Source organism: Epinephelus lanceolatus, chromosome 8 (assembly GCF_041903045.1).
Source record: "Epinephelus lanceolatus isolate andai-2023 chromosome 8, ASM4190304v1, whole genome shotgun sequence".
NCBI lineage: Eukaryota > Metazoa > Chordata > Actinopteri > Perciformes > Serranidae > Epinephelus > Epinephelus lanceolatus.
This window is the reverse complement of record NC_135741.1, coordinates 14,411,617-14,430,831: the sequence shown is the minus strand read 5'-3', so window position 1 is coordinate 14,430,831 and position 19,215 is coordinate 14,411,617. Positions and strand designations below refer to the sequence as shown.

General features: G+C 44.0%; 1 protein-coding gene across 1 annotated transcript; it reads left to right on the top strand.

Moving 5' to 3' along the window:
* Nucleotides 1-1,090: 1,090 nt before the first annotated feature.
* On the top strand, nt 1,091-19,039 carry map3k12 (mitogen-activated protein kinase kinase kinase 12). Its single transcript, XM_033629818.2, has 14 exons — nt 1,091-1,366; nt 4,043-4,566; nt 10,294-10,477; nt 10,586-10,777; nt 10,885-11,043; nt 12,735-12,893; nt 13,094-13,202; nt 13,406-13,515; nt 14,494-14,610; nt 14,694-14,828; nt 14,935-15,658; nt 15,749-15,816; nt 15,985-16,282; nt 18,191-19,039. Exons 2-14 carry the CDS (start codon nt 4,104-4,106, stop codon nt 18,344-18,346), a joined length of 2,874 nt encoding a protein of 957 aa, XP_033485709.1. The 5' UTR covers nt 1,091-1,366; nt 4,043-4,103; the 3' UTR covers nt 18,347-19,039.
* The last annotated feature ends 176 nt before the right edge of the window (nt 19,040-19,215 follow it).

The following is a 19,215-nucleotide window of genomic DNA, read 5'->3' as shown; positions in this document are numbered from 1 at the left end:
CTTTATATTTATACATTGATAGTTAAAGAAAGAAGCAAAACAAAATAAATGTATATAATGTGTAGGCCTACCAAAAAAAATTCATACACACACACTCACTTCCATTACTCTGTTTTATATCTGCCAATCACCTTATTTTAAAATGAGTTTTAGACATTTTCGAAATATTCCACAAATTAACTCCTTTGTCACTTTTGTTTTGTCTTTGTTTGTTTCTTTATTGACCACATTATAAGCATTAAAAAAAAAAGCATAATCAAGTATGGTTTAATGCCAAGTAGGTTTAACATAGGAGGATTTTTTTGTGTGTGTTTTGTTGCATTGACAAGAAACATAAATATAGAATAGGGGGAAACAAATACAATAACAATATTAAAAAATACAAATTAAATTCATTTATTCTATTTAATCAGGAAGTCCCATCGAGACTGAAAAAGCCGATAAAAACACAGTTAAAATGCAACAAATACAACATATAGCCTAATACAACAAAAATCCACAATAAAACAACAACTATTCAAAGATAGTGGCCTCTCAAGAAAAACAAGCACATGTCTCTGTCACCACATTCTTTATGATGCCTTTAAATTCATCAGTGGATGAAAGTGTTTTAGATGCTTTTTTAAAAGTGCTCCCACTTTTTTCCAGTGTATAACTGTTTAAAATAGCTGGACAGAGACTGTGCAGATATAGTATGGGCTGAGCAAAGGTTCAAAGTATTCAGAGTAAAAAGATTTTTAAAAAAGCTGATCCGTGATTATGACTAAGATAATGATGCTGTCTCTTCATCCTCACCAGGGAAGGAAGGGCAAAGCGCATGGTCAGTTGCACAGCAGCCTCTCTGGAGCCGGCGGGGACCGGTGTGTCTTGCTCAAGGACACATCAGCAGCAGCAGCAGCAGGGTGTAGGACACGGGGTGGGATCCTAGTTGAAGCTCAAACATATAAACCAGTGAATGAAAGGGCACATTTTGGGACTGGAAATAATGGATGTGATTATAGAAAACTGATTCCTCTGTGTGTGTGTGTGTGTGTGTGTGTGTGTGTGTGTTTGCAGAGGGTGTCGGCAGCGCCCCCTTGTGGTGCAACTCGCATTTCCGTGACGTCAATTCAGCACTGGGAAGGAGACAGCTCCCTCCCCCAAAAAACCCAGCGCGCCTCACGTTGCATGGGTCCCCGGTTATTGATAACACAATTTGCCCGATGGGATCCATCCCGGTAACGTGAAAGTCGTGGATCCAGCGGCTGGAGAGACCACAGAGAGCCAGGACCGAAGGAAGAAACAAACGATCTGCTCATTATCGCCGACAAATAGCAAGCCGAGCCCACCCCTTCACTTGACAACGCGACATCAAGCAGGCAGAAAGGTATGGGAATGTCATACTATCCGGTTAAATGCTGATAAAATCAGGTACCACAGGACGGTGAGGTATGATGCTCGGTGCTTGGTGCGGTTGCGTTCACGCCGCTCACACTGCACCACTCAACTGATGCTGCCAAGAAACCAATCATCGTCGATGAATGCTGGAAAAATCATATTTTTGCAGCACATTACGAAATATGTGTGTTGATGCCAACGTTGAGTAAATGTTGAGACGCTGCGGCAGTTTGACTTGGCATGGACCATAGTAGGCATCGGGCGCTTGCAATTCATGCACGTCGGTTATGATGCTGCTGAGTGTCATCATCACATCCTCGGTTATTTAAAGATTGATCTTCCTGCGTTTGTGTGTGTGTGTGCGTGTGTGTGTGCACTACTCCTTCGCACAGGCCCGGTGCTTGTTTATTGCCCGTTTTTTCACGCTCTCATTTCGCTCAGTCGTCGTGGCTCCTCTCATGCAGTGGTGCAGTACAAGAAATGGAGCTGGTGTAAGATATGTGAATTGGGTACATGTGCTCTCTCTCCCTCTCTCTCACACACACATGCAGGCACGCACGCACGCATGCACGCACGGACGGACCGACGGAAGGACGTACGTACACATCCACACCGAGGCGGTTATGCAATTCGTCATATTCTTCAGATGCACACAATGCTCCTCACTTGATGCATGACGAGCGACATATGGGAGCTGCTGAGTCGCTTTGCTGTGATGTTGTCACACGCTGATGCCCCTCAGAGAGACACTTAAAGAACAGGTGACAGCCTTGGCCGTGGACTGCACAACCTCCTCTGGTAGATTCATTCATAAAGCCCATCTCCACTCCGGGTGATGGCTCCACTGGGCAGGCTGGTTCTCCCATTCATGCTGTAGACACACAGAGAGATGAGGCTCCCCTGCATGATTCAGACAGGACCTGGTTGTGGAGATGGAGTGGTTAAACTGGGGGACTGGCTAGATGCCCAACTCACAGCACGACTCCACTGTTGTGGTGTTTTGCATTGCTTGAGTAAAAGAAAAGTTAATGCACACTTCAGTTATTTCTTGAAGGATCAAAAGAGACTGTAGAAGTCAGAGTTTGGAGCAAGTCTTTATTTTGCAAGTCACAATTCAAGTCAAGTGTCTGCACTCAAGTCCCATGTCAAGACAGGCAAATCCCAAAGACTAAACTTTGAGTTGCGAGTCTTAAAAAAGTCATCATGTGCTCTTCAACAAATGTAATGCAGTTTAAACAACAGAGTAACAATATTGAATTCACAACATACATGAATACCCTTTAAAATTTGTATTTATTTGTTAAAACAAGTTTGTTGGATGTTGTTGCGTCTCTGCACAAACAGATTTACCTTTCATCTAATTTTCCCCAACTGGAGTTAAGTACCATAACGTTAGTTCTTCATGGTTCTCTCCACCAACTTGCCAGGATGCTGTCAGCATGCGTAGATTTTGGGGGACATGCCCCCCTCAGTACTTACAACACATGCATTTGTCCCTTCCAGTAAAAAGAATGAAGTTGCAGAGGACTTTTCTTTCGAGCACGACTCATTGACGCAACATTGTCTCTTGTAAAGTACGTAGTGACAGCATGCAACCTCAGAAACAATGGTTGCTATTTGCCATGAAATGGAATGAAGATGAAGCAGCTACACATGGTAGAAACAGGAAGTAGCAGGACATTTCCAACATAAATTGATGCAGAAAAGGCACGTTTAGGTGCCTAAAAATTCACAAGGAAATTTATGAAGGCAGGACCTTCAAATACCCCAGTTAATATGTGCCCCCCCATGTTAAAACAAAAGTTGTGCCCTTGGCTGTTGGATTGGTCCAAACAAAGTGAATCTGGGGAATTAAATGTCGACTTGCTGGGAATGAAAAGCATTAATGTTAATTGATTCAAGAAATGGAGGGAAATTATTTGATTTGTGGCACATTTTTAGAATAACATACTTTTAAATCTTTAGGCTTGGGGGATGGTATCAAGTATTTTCAAGTCAAAAGGTTGAAATTAAGTCCAAGTCTTTTTTGATTTTGTCAGGTTGAGTCTAAAGTCATCAAACTCAAGTCTGACATGAGTTCAATTCATGTGACTCAAGTCCACATCTCTGGTAGATATGCTTAAATGGGCCTAGCAGGCACAGGACCAGGGTATCCTCTGGCCTCCTCCTGCAAAATGTCACTCAAAGAGACATGTACTGACCAGGAAGAGACTTAGAATAACCAAAAACAAACATAACATGACAACAAAGAGACACAAACAGCTACAAAGAGATGTAAAACAGCAGCAAAGAGACACAAACAGTGGCTACAAAAAGGGGCAAAACAACCAGAAATGAAACACAAGAGATGCAAAATGAGTACAAAGATACACAAAACCACAGAGAGATGCATAACAACAACAAAAAGTCTGTGTGTCCTCTCCTGTGTCAGAGAGGTGGTGGGGCCTTTTGCATGCCTGTGCCCAGAGGCCCATTGTCTCATAATCCGCCCATGCTGGTAGAGGTAAAGGGAGCAGTCGTTCCAGCATTGTGTCCAGAGCTGAAGTTAATCCACGCTTGTTTGTAGCGTGGGAAGCAGTTAGAATATCTTTAACACAGAGATTGAACATGGCTGATGATTATAAATCATTCTAATGCATTTCTTGTCATTAATCTTCTCTTTCAGGCGTACGTCTCATCTCTCCACCCTCCATCCACCCTGACCTGCTGTGTTGGGGAAACCCCTAATGAGTGGGACCTGTATCCATGAGCCCCGTGCCCCTTCCCCCTCCCTGTCAGGCTTCAGCACCCCCATCTCAGAGCCCCCCTATCGAAGACTCGATGGAGACACCCCTGCCTGCACCCCCGAAACGGACCTGACCCCCACACAGTGTGTCCTCCGTAACGTGCTGTCCATCGACACCGGTGGACCGGGGGCGCCGGGCGGCAGCAGCCCCACTCCCAGTGATGGACCCTCAGCCCACTTTGACAACAGCGTGCTAAAACTACATGAACATGAGGCCTGCCAGTGTGGCGGCGGGGCCGAGGCGGGGCACAGTCCAGAGGCTGGTGCCGTCAGGAGCCAGTCGGAGAACATTCGGCTACAATCAGGAAGTGGAGGTTTTTTGGAGGGACTGTTTGGCTGCCTAAAGCCAGTGTGGACCATGATTGGAAAGGCCTACTCCACTGAACACAAACATAGCCATGAAGGTATGTGACAGTAAATGTTTCACCTCTGTGCTATCTGACATGACCCTCTGCTGTGCTTTGGATAAACACCACAGAACAAAGTCAAAATTTTGTGATTCAAACATGATATCCATTCACTACATGATTTATTATGGTGCCTTCGTAACCATGGAGATGCACTATAGAAAATAAATCTAAGCTCATGGATGAAGCTTCAACTCCAGAACTGTTCAGACTCTTTATTTAAGTACCAATACAACACTCCAAAAATACACCTGCATTTAAAATCCTACCTCAGTAAAAGCACAGAGATTTTTTTTTTTAAGAGATTTTTTGGGCGTTTTTTGCCTTTAATTGATAGGACAGCTGAGTGTGAAGGGGGAGAGAGAGAGAGAGGGAATGACATGCAGCAAAGGGCCACAGGCCGAAGTCGAACCCGGGCTGCTGCGGCAACAGCCTTGTACATGGGGCGCCTGCTCTATCCACTAAACCACTGACGCCCCAAGCACAGAGATATTATTAGCAAAATGTACTTAAAGCGTCAAAAGTTAAACTACTTGTTCTGCAGAGAAAAATACACCTGTGACAGAGATATTATTACACAGTACCTTATTAGACTGTTAGTGACGCATCAATGCATAAGAAGCTGTTAGAGAGTTTATCCACTTCATTAAAAGTGTAGTTTAGTCCAGTAGTTCCCATCCTTGGACTCAAGTGCCTCTAAAGGGTCACAAGATAAATGTGAGGGGTCATGAGATGATTACTGGCTACCATAGCGTCACCCATTGGTTTGTGGACTCCCGTTTTGAAGCTTCAAGTTTGGCATTATGGCCGTCGCCATCTTGGTTTTTTTGTAGCCAGAAGTGACCGTATTTGGGTAAGAGGCTGTAGCTGTGGAGGAGTGAGGACTGGATCTGACTGAGAAGTCAAAGACACTATCGGCAGAGCTTGTCACTCAAAGCAGCCCGCCCTTAATTATGTGTAACTTTAAGCCTTAATAAAATGTAAACAGTGAGTTAAATAAAAATTCACGCCCCATACAGTTGTCATGAATGTTGAAATTAGATGTAGAGGCCAAAATCATTTTTGTACCAGGCTGTAAACTTGTTTATTTCTGCTGTAAAGTTGGGCATTTTAACATGGTGGTCTATAAGGACTGACTGGTTTCTGGTGCCAGCCTCAAGTGGCCATTTGAGGAACGGTAGTTTTTAGCTCTTCGAGGTTGACTGTTGCCATAGTTTTTGCAGTGTCCCCCGCTTTGTTGGCACTAGTCGGCCCTTGTCAGCTGTTTCTCAGCTGATTCAGCGTGTTGAATCTGTGTCAGAGACAGTGGAGCCTGTCAGTTAGAGGAATCATGGCAGTTCAGCTCAGTGCACAAGAAGAGAAACCGAAGTGAGGAAAGTAAACAAATGACTAAAGAGGGTGTGAGATCGAAGCAAACTTGTTAAATTAGGTATGATTATATTTGTAGCCACTGAGCTTTCTAGCAGAAACTGTAATCATTTGTGGCATTGTTCATTAGCGCATGGTAAATATTCTTTGATCGTTGTGTTGTTAAGTGGTTACGGGAATGAATGAATGAATGAAAGTCCTAGCAAGCAGAAAAATAAACTAAGTTATCCTCTTGTACACAGGCACAGAATGTATGTGCTAGCTGGCCATTGGCTGTGGTGTGTTCAGGTGCAACTTTTTGGCTGGGACACAGGTGACGTGAGTCAAAGCAACAGTTGGTCTTGGTTGCCACTAGTTGTTTCTAAATTTTTTTGTTAAATATTGGATGATTTTACATCTTTGGGCCTTCAGTTGTTATTTAAATGAACCATGTGAGAGGTTTAGGAGAGAAATGTCTCTTTGGTGGTACTATAAGCTCAGACATCTGCAACATGACATGAGGCCACACTGCTTTATTGTGAGGGGTCACAAGCCAAAAAGGTTAGGAATCACTGGTTTAATCTTAAACATTTATTTATTCCTGATCCATAACTGCTTGTCCTGGTTCAGGGTCGCAGGTCATTTTTAACAATTCATTGTATTTCTTAAGCTTATCAAGTAACTGCAGCTGTCAGATTAACATAGTGGAGTAAAATCTACTATATTTACTGCTGAAATGTTTGAGAGAAGTGGCATAAAGAAGTGGAAAACACAAATACTAAACTACAATCACTTCAAATTGAATTTATGTACCGCGCTTGGGTAGGTTTACTTAATTTTCCAACACTAGAACTCATTATTTTCATTGCCTCCATGTCCTGCTGGCAGCATCACTTTGTTTATGAGTCGGTTCATTCACAGTCATCAGCACCAGTGAGTTTTCACAGCTGGCCAAGGGGAAGCATCATGTGCATCTGCCTGGGCTGCAGCAGCCCCTCAGAGATCTCGACACTTCAGTGGACCTCATGAAGAATTGATCTGCCTGTCTCTTTTATTCTGCCCAGCTCGTCTCTCTTTAGCGACCATGCTCTCACAGTCGTTTAAGTCGTGTCAGTGTGACAGATGACAGACAGATTAGACTGTGAGTGGATTGTTGTTTCCCTTCTTATCTCTGGATGGAACTGTAATGCTCTACTGGATAAGTTATCAATATACCATTTGTTTGAACATGGCAGGCACTTTGTATGACGCAATGGTGTCCTGCCAGCCCATACTAATGTGTAGCGTGGACGTAGCATTTGCTCAGCAAGCCCCCTGATTCCTCCCGGCCCAAACTGGCAAGCATGCGTTTTGACATTTGGAGGTTTTGCAGTGTGTGATGGATATAAATTAAGTCATTACTCAAAGAATGCTGCTAAAAAAATCTGTTGCAATGCCTGTGTCAAAGTGGAAACAGGCAACTTTTCATTCCCTCCTCACGTTTCCAAGTAGTGTTGTTTTTGGCCAGTGTTGGGAAGTAGTTAGTCTCGCACACCAGACCTTTCTCAAGAAAAGAAAGGTCTGGCTGGGCCGACTCTCACTTTAAGATTGGAGAAATAAACGCCCCGGCTGCTTGTATTTCTTTCAACCAATCACAGTCGTTCTGGGCGGTGCCACAGCAATGGTGCGCTTGCAAAAATATTGCCGGGGGGAAACAGGTTTTGGTGTAACACGCCCACAAAAATATCGCCTACAGGACGCGAACCATGGCAGAAAAATGGCTACATCCCTGCAAGATCAAACACCGCAAAAGTTAGTAAAGGACGTGTTGAAAACTGCAACCGGAGGTGGTAGGGCGGGACTTCAGCGGGTGGCTCATTCCGCCCAATGAGAGGCTGATCTATGCAGCGAACTTCTGCCCACTCAGACTAGGAAGTAGTTAACTACATGTAGTTCAACTAAAAGTTTAACTACTTGGGTGTCAGTTTATTCATTCATTTACCTGTAACCTCTTATCCTGTTGGGGGTCACAGGGGGGCTGGAGCCTGTCCCAGCTGACACTGGGTGAGAGGCAGGGTACACCCTGGACAGGTCACCAGACTATCACAGGGCTGACACATAGAGACAGACAACCATTCACACTCACATTTACAGCCAATTTTAGAATCACCAGTTGACCTGCATGTCTTTGGACTGTGGGAGGAAGCCGGAGTACCCTGAGAAAACTAACACTGACATGGGGACACATGCAAACTCCGCACAGAGGGGCTCCCTCACCCTGGGGTTTGAACCAGTAACCCTCATGCTGAGAGGCAACAATGTTAACCACTGCACCAGGGTGTCAGTTTAACTACATTAATGCCACGTGCTTTGGGACATGTAGTTTATGCAGTTAATTATAAACTACATATTCATAGTATTCTCATTATGTTTTTTGCCGTAAAATATGGCACAGTGCCACAGCTCATTGGCCGCAGTTGCAGTTTTCACCTGGTATTTGACTACAATCACCTCTGGTTTGTAGCCAAGGTGTCTGTAATCAAATGCTATAAATTTCCCAAGATTGTTAGCATTGTCCTGATTCTGACCCAACAATCGCTCCTTATCTTCTCCACAACACATCCTCAGGTTGCCGAGGTGAGGGCTTGCCCACACTTTTCTCAGCGTCAGTTCAGTTGTACCTCTGTGTAAAAATATGAGACTCCAGGCTAAGATTGTAATCATTTCCCATGATGTGGTTTGGATAAAGTTAAACCACTTTTTGAAGCTAGTTTCACCTTGACAAGCAATTTCTTTTTATCAAATGTCATTGTGAAGTAGCTTGAAGTTTGGTAAACATCAGTTTTAATGCAGTTTCTCCAACACTGTTGTTGGCGACGCTGATGCAAAGACAACTGGTTCACTTTCTGTTTTCCTCAGAACCCAGCAACAGGGCTCTATTTGTTTTTCTGGGTAGTGTTTCCACAGTTAGGTCTTTGGGTGGCCAGGGCTCGGAGGTAGAGCGGGTTGTCCACTAATCTCCTCTCTTCCAGACTATGTCAAAGTATCCTTGAGCAAGATACTGAACCCCAGTTTGCTCCTGATGGCTGTCCCATCGGTATGTGTGTGTTAAAAAACTAAGGAGCAGGTGGCACTTTGTAAGGTAGCCTCTGCCTTGAATGTGTGTGTGAATGGGTGAATGTGACTTGTAGTGTGAAAAGCGCTTTGAGTGGAAGACCAGAGGCGCTATACAAGTGCAGTCCATTTACTTCAGTTGTTCCATCGTACACTATTTCCGCTACGGGGGATAGTACCTGCAAAGAACTTACACTGATACTCTTTGGTAACTGGGGATAGCTACCATGGAAAACAACAGTGCTATCCTCTTCCTGTTTTGGTTGTGCACTGGCATAAGCGTCAATTGTGTATCTTCAGTTCTTTTTTTAAATAAATTGAAAATTAGGAATTATTTTCCCGGTATTGCCTCAAAATTGATCACGTGTGTTCCACAAATCTTCCCTGGGTAAACAGAGATATATTGCACATTTTGAGCATTTGCACGTGTTCTTGTGATTGTGTTACGTATTAGCAATGCGTAACACATAAAACGGGTCCACAAGATGGCCATCAGTGAATATGAGCGAGTTAACTTGTTCATTCCTCCATGATTTTTGATCGCATGTTACGGAAACACTTTGCCAAGCTGCTTTAGATAAGTGTCCAACTGCCTCTACAAACGATTTCCATAATTTTAGGTGCCTTAATCTCTGGTATCGAATGAATTCAATCATGTTATTATGACTGAAAGTACCATAGCCATGTGCTCACTTTGAAACTACAATAAATGTTCCTATTTTGTTCCTGTTTGCCTTTTGTCTTTGAAACTTCCAGCATGTGATTCAGTGCACTTCTTTATTTTCTGTGAAGTCTAAACAAATGGCTGCATGCTCTTTGTCCATGGTGCTGACATACGTGCCAAGATAGAAAAAATTAAAGGTGTTTTCACTGCTCTCGTCGTGCATTACCTGCAGCATTAAGCACTGTGAATGTGAGAGAGCTGTGTCTGTTAAAACAGTTTTCAGAAGCATGGGAAGTCCTTGAGGTCATGTCACATTGCTATACCTTGACATTTGTTGAAACACAATGGTTGATGCACTTCCTTTGTGCCTTAAATCCAGCCTTCATTTTCTGGGAGATGGTACCCAGTGGCAGATAGTAAAAGCGAGGCTTATAGGGAACCAATCTAAATGCTGATGGTGTCATTATTCTATAGCCATTACATTAGGCAATCAACATTTATGTTATAATGACAAGTCTGAGCCCAAACGTTGCTATTTCCACTTAAATCCTGTATAATGCTTCATGCTTTTACATTTATTCATTGAGTTTCTTTTTGTGGACTTGTTGGTCTGAGTTTAGAGTCCTGGGAGGTCCCTTTTGAGGAGATCTCTGACCTGCAATGGGTGGGCAGCGGGGCACAGGGGGCCGTCTTCCTCGGCAAGTTCCACGGAGAAGATGTGGCTGTGAAGAAAGTCCGGGACATCAAAGAGACCGAGATCAAACACCTCCGCAAACTCAAGCACCCCAACATCATCACTTTCAAGTGAGGAAACTCCCAATATCCTGCAGGGTCATCCTGCGTCTAACTGCATCACTCTCTTGTGCTTTCCCTTTCTGTACTATGTTATCTGACTGCCGTGCTGTCTTCCAGGGGCGTGTGCACCCAGGCTCCTTGTTACTGTATCTTGATGGAGTACTGTGCCCAAGGCCAGCTGTACGAGGTGCTGAGGGCGGGCCGTAAAATCACCCCCTCCCTCCTGGTTGACTGGTCCATGGGCATTGCAGGTGGCATGAACTACCTGCACCTCCACAAAATCATCCATCGAGACCTCAAGTCCCCAAAGTAAGTCCACGAACTCAACATGAAAGATTCATCCAACACCAAACCTGAACATTTATAATCGATTCCTTATTATTTCCATGTAACCTGATGTAATCTTGCTTTTGCAGCATGCTGATTACACATGATGACCTGGTGAAGATCTCAGACTTTGGCACTTCAAAGGAGCTCAGTGACAAGAGCACCAAGATGTCATTTGCCGGCACCGTAGCTTGGATGGCTCCTGAAGTAATTCGGAATGAGCCAGTGTCGGAAAAGGTGGACATCTGGTACGTCTGACATTTAACAATCTCACACACTGATCTTTTCTATTTTACAAATACATAAGCATGTTTTTTTCTTGGCTGGTTGCAGCGATTCAGCATTTATCTCAATGTACTGTACTACAGTAGGAGAGCAGATATTGTATCAATATGGTTAGTTAACAGTTTATAGAATAAAGCTTGCCTTAAAGGGACAGTTCACCTCAAAATCAGAAGTACATACTTTTCCTCTTACCTGTAGTGCTATTTATCAGTCTAGATTGTTTTGGTGTGAGTTGCCAAGTGTTGTATATATCGGCCGTAGAGATGTCTGCCTTCTCTCCAATATAATGGAACTAGATGGCACTCAGCTTGTGGTGCTCAAAGTGCCTGAAAAAATACCTTTTAAAAGCTCAATAGCAATGTGTCCTTCTACAGATCAGTTTGCCAGTCTGTCGGCTCATGCTGCATTTGAAGATAATTACAAGCATGGCTGTTCTTGGCTTTCAACATCCGATAGTTGACCACGAACATTTTCATCACGTCTTGTCTCGTCAACAAAAATGAAACATAGATTTCGTCTTGGTTTTTATAATCAGTATCCATTTTTAGGTCATCATCATCTCGTTTTTGTCATGGAAAAAAGGTTGTTGACAAAAGATTTTCATCATAGTTTCCGTCAAGGAAAATAAACTCTTTACAGGTCACGACCCGTTTACTCAAGATAATCCACAGACCTTGTTCTGAGCACTTTCATGTAGGAACTATTTTCTTTCTACCGAACTACACCCACCAACAGTATCAATGCTGTAGAGCGACTATCCAAAAAGCAAAAATATAGTCGCCAAGAGGCTAAGTAGGGGAAAAACTTTACTTGCCGGACACGCTGGCATGTCAATAAATCTTTGCTCCAAAGATGTTGCGTTTTACATATTTATTGCTGATAAAACAAACAGTGAAACAACTTCCCAAAGTCTAAAAACAATTCCTTTTGCTAGTGTTGAGCGATCAAAAGCATCAAAGCGATCAAAGCGGTCAGCAAAAGTGAGACTTCCCCCCTCACCCTCTCAGTTCATTCATAAGAACCGCCCGGTGAAGAACAGCTGATTTTACTACTACCGCTGCTGACGTACCACCAACACCACGTGACACATCCTCATAAGTGACCAAATATGGTATGCAAAGAAACTTAATACAAAATACTACAATAACAATAGCTGGCACCTACAAATGCAAAGAAGGAAGCATGCATCTACTTTGACAAGAGATGCTTGTTAGAGTGCGAGATGTAAACATTAATGGCGTCCTCCTCGGCTGAGCTCAGTGTTGCTAGGTAAGCTAGCAGTATATGCATGGTTCCTTCTATGTGGTGATACGGTTGGTGGGTGTAGTTTAAGTTTAGAGTAGTAGAAAATAGTTCCTTCATGAAACTGCTCACAACAAGGTCTGTGGATTATCTTGAGTAAACGGGTCATGATTCCTGGAAAGAGACATTGCTGGTGAGTTTTTTAGATGTATTTTTTTTTTGGCACTTTGAGCACCTCAAGCTGAGTGCCATCTAGTTCCATTACAGTCAAGAGAAGGCAGACATCTCTACGGCTGATATCTCCAACACTCAGCAACTCACACCAAAACAATTTAGACTGATAGATAGCACTACAGGTAGAGGAAAAATATGTATTTCTGAATTGGGGGTGAACTGTCCCTTTAACTTTAAGGTCCTTTGGAGTGGTGCTGTGGGAGATGCTAACCGGAGAGATCCCTTACAAAGACGTGGACTCGTCTGCCATTATCTGGGGTGTGGGAAACAACAGCCTCCAGCTGCCCGTACCTGAGAGCTGCCCGGACGGCTTCAAGATCCTCCTCAGACAGTGCTGGTGAGTAATGCCTGGAAATGGAGAAAAACATAATGAGTGCAGCAGAGAAGACAAGAGAGGCAGAAAATGAGCAGATTAGAGTAGAAGTGAGAGTTAAGAGTAGATGCACGGAGAGGCGTTAGTCTGTGGTTTAAGGACTTTATTGATTTTACAGTGCCTTGTAAATGTGCACAGCTGTCTTCCCTGTCTTGGACTTGCAGGAACTGTAAGCCCAGGAATAGGCCCTCTTTCCGTCAGATACTTCTTCATCTGGATATAGCGTCAGCTGATGTGCTGTCCACTCCGCAAGAGACGTACTTCAAGTCACAGGTATGGTTGCTTCCTCAGAGCCCCTGTGTGACTATGGAAGATGTGTAGAAGCACCAAAAGACACACAAGTCATACATTTAAATACACAGACAAATACACAGGCTCCCACATCATCCAGACTTTAGCTGCCATGCAAAACAGAAGTGGTTTTAAAGTTAGCTCTGGCGAGACGGAGCTGGTTAACAGAAATGTGCTCTCATCAGGCTGAATGGCGAGAAGAGGTGAAACAGCACTTTGAGAAGATTAAATCTGAGGGTACTTGTCTCCACCGGCTCGATGAGGAACTGATCAATCGGCGCAGAGAGGAGCTCAGGTCTGGATTTTTTTTTTTTTACTTTTGGATCTCACATATATGGTCAGATTAGTTGCTGTATGTAAAAATGAACGACATGTCTCCAATTCCTCCTACTGTACAAAAATGAAACCTGAATACAGGCCGCTATCTTGCGCTGGTGACATCATTTGAAGCCAGAGTATCCCTGTAATACATAGCAAGATGAAAATTGATCATTCCAGCATGATATTCCCAGGTTCTCTTCTAAATGTGTCCCAGTGCATCTGCACGGGGAATTAAAGATGAAGAGTGAGTGTGGTGCCGTGCAGTATGTATAAGGTGCATGGAATGGAGAGTCCAGTTTAACTGTTAAGCATCCTAACAGCCTGTGGGAGGAAGCTGTTAAGCAGTCTACTAGTCCTAGACTTGACGCTGCAGTAGCGTTTGCCTGATAGCAGCAGTTCAAAGTGCCTGTGGAGAGGGTGTGAAGGATCCCCGATGATGCTCAGAGCCTTGTTCCTGCATCGACTCTGAAAAAGTTCCTGGACAGAGGGTAGTGGCACTCTGTCCATTGATCCTCTCTGCCGTCCTCACTAATGTCATACCAGTGTTTCATAGCATGACTAAATGGAAGTAAAGTTATAGGAAAATAAACACTTGAACAAACACCAGTGTGATAAGCACTACCTAAAATGACAGAAACATGGAGGAGGCGATGTTTATGACCGCAGCCAGCCACCAGGGGGAGATTGAGATGCGATGGCTTCGCTTTTAGGCAGCTGTCATGTCATCCATCTTTATATACAGCTTATGGTTGCAACCAGTGAATGATTGTACTTTTACTATGTTAGCTGACATGTATGAGGCCACTTTCACCGTGTCCCATTTCTCTGTGTCATTCCTTTGCCCGCCCATGTGGATGAAATAAGTGCCTTGAGTGCATGTCTATTGTGGAGGATTCAGAGTCTTTCATGCGGATGCACAATGATGGTAATCAGAAGCCTCTTTTCTTCTCAGGCATGCTTTGGACATCCGTGAGCACTATGAGAGGAAACTGGAGAGGGCAAACAACCTTTACATGGAGCTCAGCGCTGTCATGCTGCAGCTGGAGCTCAAAGAGAAAGAGCTGCAGAGGTACATCCATGAACACACTGGGTATACGTTCTTTACGTATTAATAAGCCACAGTGCATTTACACTTTGGTGTCTTTTTTTCAGGAGAGAGCAGTCTTTGGATAAAAAGTATCCAGGTTTGTTTAAGCATCACAGCTCCAGGCAGAGCAGCTCCTCCAACTCCATGGACAAACTCATCAAGAAGAGAAATGTCCCACAGAAACTCCCCTCGGGAAAGAGGTGTGTGATCTCATTTCAGTCGTTATTTGATGAAAGATTGATGCTGAAATGAATATTCATCAGGTCTGTGGATTGTAGTTGTTGACTAATCCTTCCTACTCCTCAGGCCAGACATCCTCAAGTCTGAGGTAATCATTCCCAAAATGGACTCCTCAGTGATGCAAGTCACAATCCCAGCCTGCCCCAACAGAAGCTCCACTTCTCCCAGCCGGTCTCGGAGGGTAAAGACCCGCCATCGCAAGCCTGGGAAGGGCAGTAGTGGGGACCTGGCTGGACTTAAGGCGAATCAATCCTCCCCTAACAGGGACACAAATGCCCAGGCTAACAGCTCCACCACTAACACCTCCAAGCAGCTCCTGGAGCCCTCTGCAGCCCTGCGAGGCCTCAGCCACGAGCAGCAGCAGAGGCAGCTATCCTCCTCCAGCCCTGACCTCATCTGCACTACGCTGGAGGCAGAGGGGCAGGGGAAAGGGGAGCCCTCTGTGGGCGGGCTGGAGAGAGGGGGGAGCCTCAGTGCCTCTGCAGGGTTAGGGGGATCAGAGGCGGGGGCAGCTGGTCTAGATGATCTCACAGAAACCCCTCCGCGCAGTGACACGCCGAGTGAGGATGCTGCATCGTTCCCGTTCTCCAGCAGCCCAGACTCGCCATGTGGGAGGGGGGCGGCAGCAGGGCGGGGGTCTCTTGGATCGCCACGTCTGCCTCATGATGGGGAGGATAAAGAGGAGGGAGCTGGAGCTGTCAGGTTGCCCCGTGGGGCATCAGGGGGGATTGGGAGTCAGCACCTCACTCCGTCAGCCATTCTGTACAGGGCAGCCATCACACGCAAACAGGTACAGAGATATCTGTACGCACTCATCAGTGTTCCTCTGGTAATGCTTTGATCATTCTCACTCGTGCATCTTTCCTGTTTCTGACTACAGAGGCGTGGAGTGTCATCAGAAGAGGAGGAGGGTGAAGTTGACAGTGAGGTTGAGTTACCACGGAGACGGTGAGTAACTTGCTGTCCTTCGTCATTGGAAAATTCCCTCAAGCCATCTTCCCTCTCTGACAGATTCACTGATTTATTCAGAGAACAAAGAATCATTTTGATTTGCATCATAGCTTTACAACATTAATTCACTGAATTTAAACCCAGTTCTGTTTTTAATCTCTCCAGACGTCCGACGAGCATCACCAAGTGCCAGTCGGTGTCCACCTTCAGCTCAGAGAACCTCTCGGTGTCGGACGGTGAGGAGGGCCACACTACTGACCACTCCCACAGCGGCACCCCCGACGTGGTCAGCACCAACACAGACGACAGGTTGGACGACCGCAGCGACGACCTCCTCTCTCAGGGGTCGGAGATCCCAGCGGACAACACTGATCCTGCTCAGGCTTCCGATGGCCTGTCAGAGAGAGATGGAGCACTGGGACAGGCCAAAGCTCAGCTGGACGCTGGGCAGAATCCCAATGAGGTAAAGCAGCTCCTCCACAGAGGATCACATGTGTCAGTTTGAGTCATCTGAGACTGAGGTAAAACAACAACCTAATACATGGCTCACAAGTTGACAAAATATAATACAAACAAAGACAATAATGAATTAAATTAAATGAGGAGAGAGGGAGAGAGACAAAAAGGGAGGAGTTAAAAGGCAGCATTCACTAAGTCAGCTTTATAGGGTCCTAAATCCTTGAGAACAGGTCAGTTTTGCCCTTAAGTAAGTATCTGATCTTCTCTAAGCTCAAAGACATCAATAGGTCTCTAACCCAGTGTCTTAATGGTGGAGTGTCAGGGGATTTCCAGTTAAGCAGAATAACCCTAGCTAGGCTACTGCCCTACACTGGGATCCAGACAGTGGTGAGCTCACTGGTAAGACTCCAAATAGAGCAATACATGGAGAGGGTTGGATATTTGGTTTGTATATCACAGAGACATTTAGATATTTTATCCCACAGTTTAGCTACTCAGGGGCAGTATAAAGAGACAGGTTCAATCCTGCATCTGATGCAGGTGGCGTCAAAATTAGGTGCAAGAAACACTGATTTGTAATGTGAAACTGCTTTATTTGGTGTTCTTACTGGTTTTAATCACCTGCCGTGTTTGTTTAGAAGAGAAGGAGACCTCTGCGGATAATTCGGCTCCTGGTAAAAACCTCCTGAACAACTGAATGAATTCTAACGCGTAGAAGTTTCAGCTGGTTGCAGTCTGCAAACATCACCACTAGATGCCACTAAATCCCCCCAAATCTTACACATTGGACATTAAAAAACACACTGACAACCAAAGAGATACAATTATACATTATTTCATATAATAGCAATGATCTGAGGGTATTCTACATTTTTGTCTTGGTGCTTTTACTCAAGAAAAGGATCTGAATTCTGCCGAAAGCACTTAAAGGCACCAGGGATGCACAACATTGGATTTTTGCAGATATCCGATATGCCGATATATAACAGCTCGACAATAACCGATCCCGATATCGATATTTCCATATATTATGAAAAATTATGCAACTCTATTGCCCAAATCCTCTGACTGGATGCTTGTGCACCAGTTTATCTATCTACTTTATGGTGGTTTAAGAAATTTGTAACCGACGTAAAAACCTTTAAAACTCTGACAAAGACCTGCAGTGGTCGAAACATGTTGTTTCTTTTAATGAATTAGCTGCTACAATAAAGACTTTTTAATATTTCCTTCCTCATTTTCTATATTTTTGGAGTGCCTGGATTGCCTTTCTGAGTATCCTGTCATTTCCCGTTCTCCACGCAAGGTTTTGATCGATTCTGATATTTCATTATAAAGCCATTATCAGTTGATACGGATGGCGTGCCGATATAATCGTGCATCCCTACAAGGGACAGTTCACCCCAAGATCAAAAATAGATATTTTTTTCTGTTACCTGTGGTGCTGTTTATCAGTCTAGTTTGTTTTGGTGTGAGTTGCCCAGTGCTGGAGATACCGGTCATAGATGTCTGTCTTCTCTTGAAAGTTATGGAACTAGATGGTACTCAGCTTGTGGTGCTCAAAGTGCCAAAACATTTTTTTAAAAATTAGACAGCAGTGTCTCTTTACAGAAATCATGACCCACTTACTTAAGATAATCCACAGACCTTGTTGTGGGCAGTTTCATGTAGGAACTATTTTCTTTCTACCAAAATACACCTGCCAGCTGCATCACTGCACAGAAGGAAGCCTGTGTATTGGATTTTGGGATGAACTCTCCCTTTAAACAGGATTTTGAAAGCAGAATCTTTACTGTACTTAGTATTTCTACATTGTTGTATTGGTACTGGATCTGATTTCACACTGATGTCACACTGACTGTCTGCTGCAGGTCATGTATGACATCATTTTTCCGTATCCCTCCCTCTTTAGAGTCGGGCCCTGTGCGATGACTCCGACTGTGACAGTGCTGAACTGGATCAGTCAGGAAGTGGAGAGCCCAGTCGTCCTCCCAGTGCTGGAGCGTGGGTGTCGCCATCTCAACCCTATCAGGGGTCTCCACAGGCACCCCACACGGGACCTCCATAGATCACTGGACGCTCGTAAAGCCCTCCAGCTACCATCACAGGCGTACACCAATCTGTCAGTGCAGTACATTACTGTTGTCATGAGGGATCACACCTACTACACTCAGACTATGACAAGTTGACTTATGGTGTCTCATAAGTTTGTTGGCTGGCAAACCTACATCAGATGACATAGGACATTTGTCATAACCTGACATCAGATATTTTGGCAGCTTGTGACATCAGATAAATGTCATTTAAGTTCAGTAGGGTTTTTGTTTTAGGCAAAACTGTTACCAAGGTAACCTTAGGCCACTGCTCCAGTTCAGCAAAAACCCTTCCACAGACGCACACGCACGCACAAGATACCACACTCGTTGTCCTTTAAACACTCTAATCCTCACTCTGGGAGCATCCTCCATGATACTCCACACACTAATGCATCAAATACTAATGAATAATAATGTAAATATCCATTACATACCACATGAGAAATATCTAACTTTATTTTATTTGTAAGATAAAAATGTAAGACTAAACGGTATGCAGCCCTGTGAACAAATGCATGACTACATGTTTATAATTTATGGTTCGAATGTGTCAGTTTTATATTTTGTGAAAGTTTACACTTTTTTAATCCTGAAAGTATTACTTCAGTTATTTTGTTTTGGTTCTTTTGTTAATAAATGTCAGCACTCAAGAAAAAAAAAAAAAAGGAATGAAAATTTCACCAAGACATCGATCATGATGCATAATTAGGATTCTCAGTAGGTGATATATTATTTTTTTTAACCCTCCTACTACTGAGTTTCAAATACACATAAGACACAGCTGAGATTTTTTATCAAGCTTATCAAATTTGTGACAGGACGGGAGACCTGCGGGTTCACT

Excerpts from the sequence above, each read along its gene's own strand:
- map3k12 (XM_033629818.2), top strand. The coding sequence starts at position 4,104 with ATGAGTGGGACCTGTATCCATGAGCCCCGTGCCCCTTCCCCCTCCCTG. Across the intron at positions 15,817-15,984 it reads GTTGAGTTACCACGGAGACG|ACGTCCGACGAGCATCACCA; the intron begins GTGAGTAACTTG and ends TAATCTCTCCAG. Across the intron at positions 16,283-18,190 it reads CTGGGCAGAATCCCAATGAG|AGTCGGGCCCTGTGCGATGA; the intron begins GTAAAGCAGCTC and ends CTCCCTCTTTAG.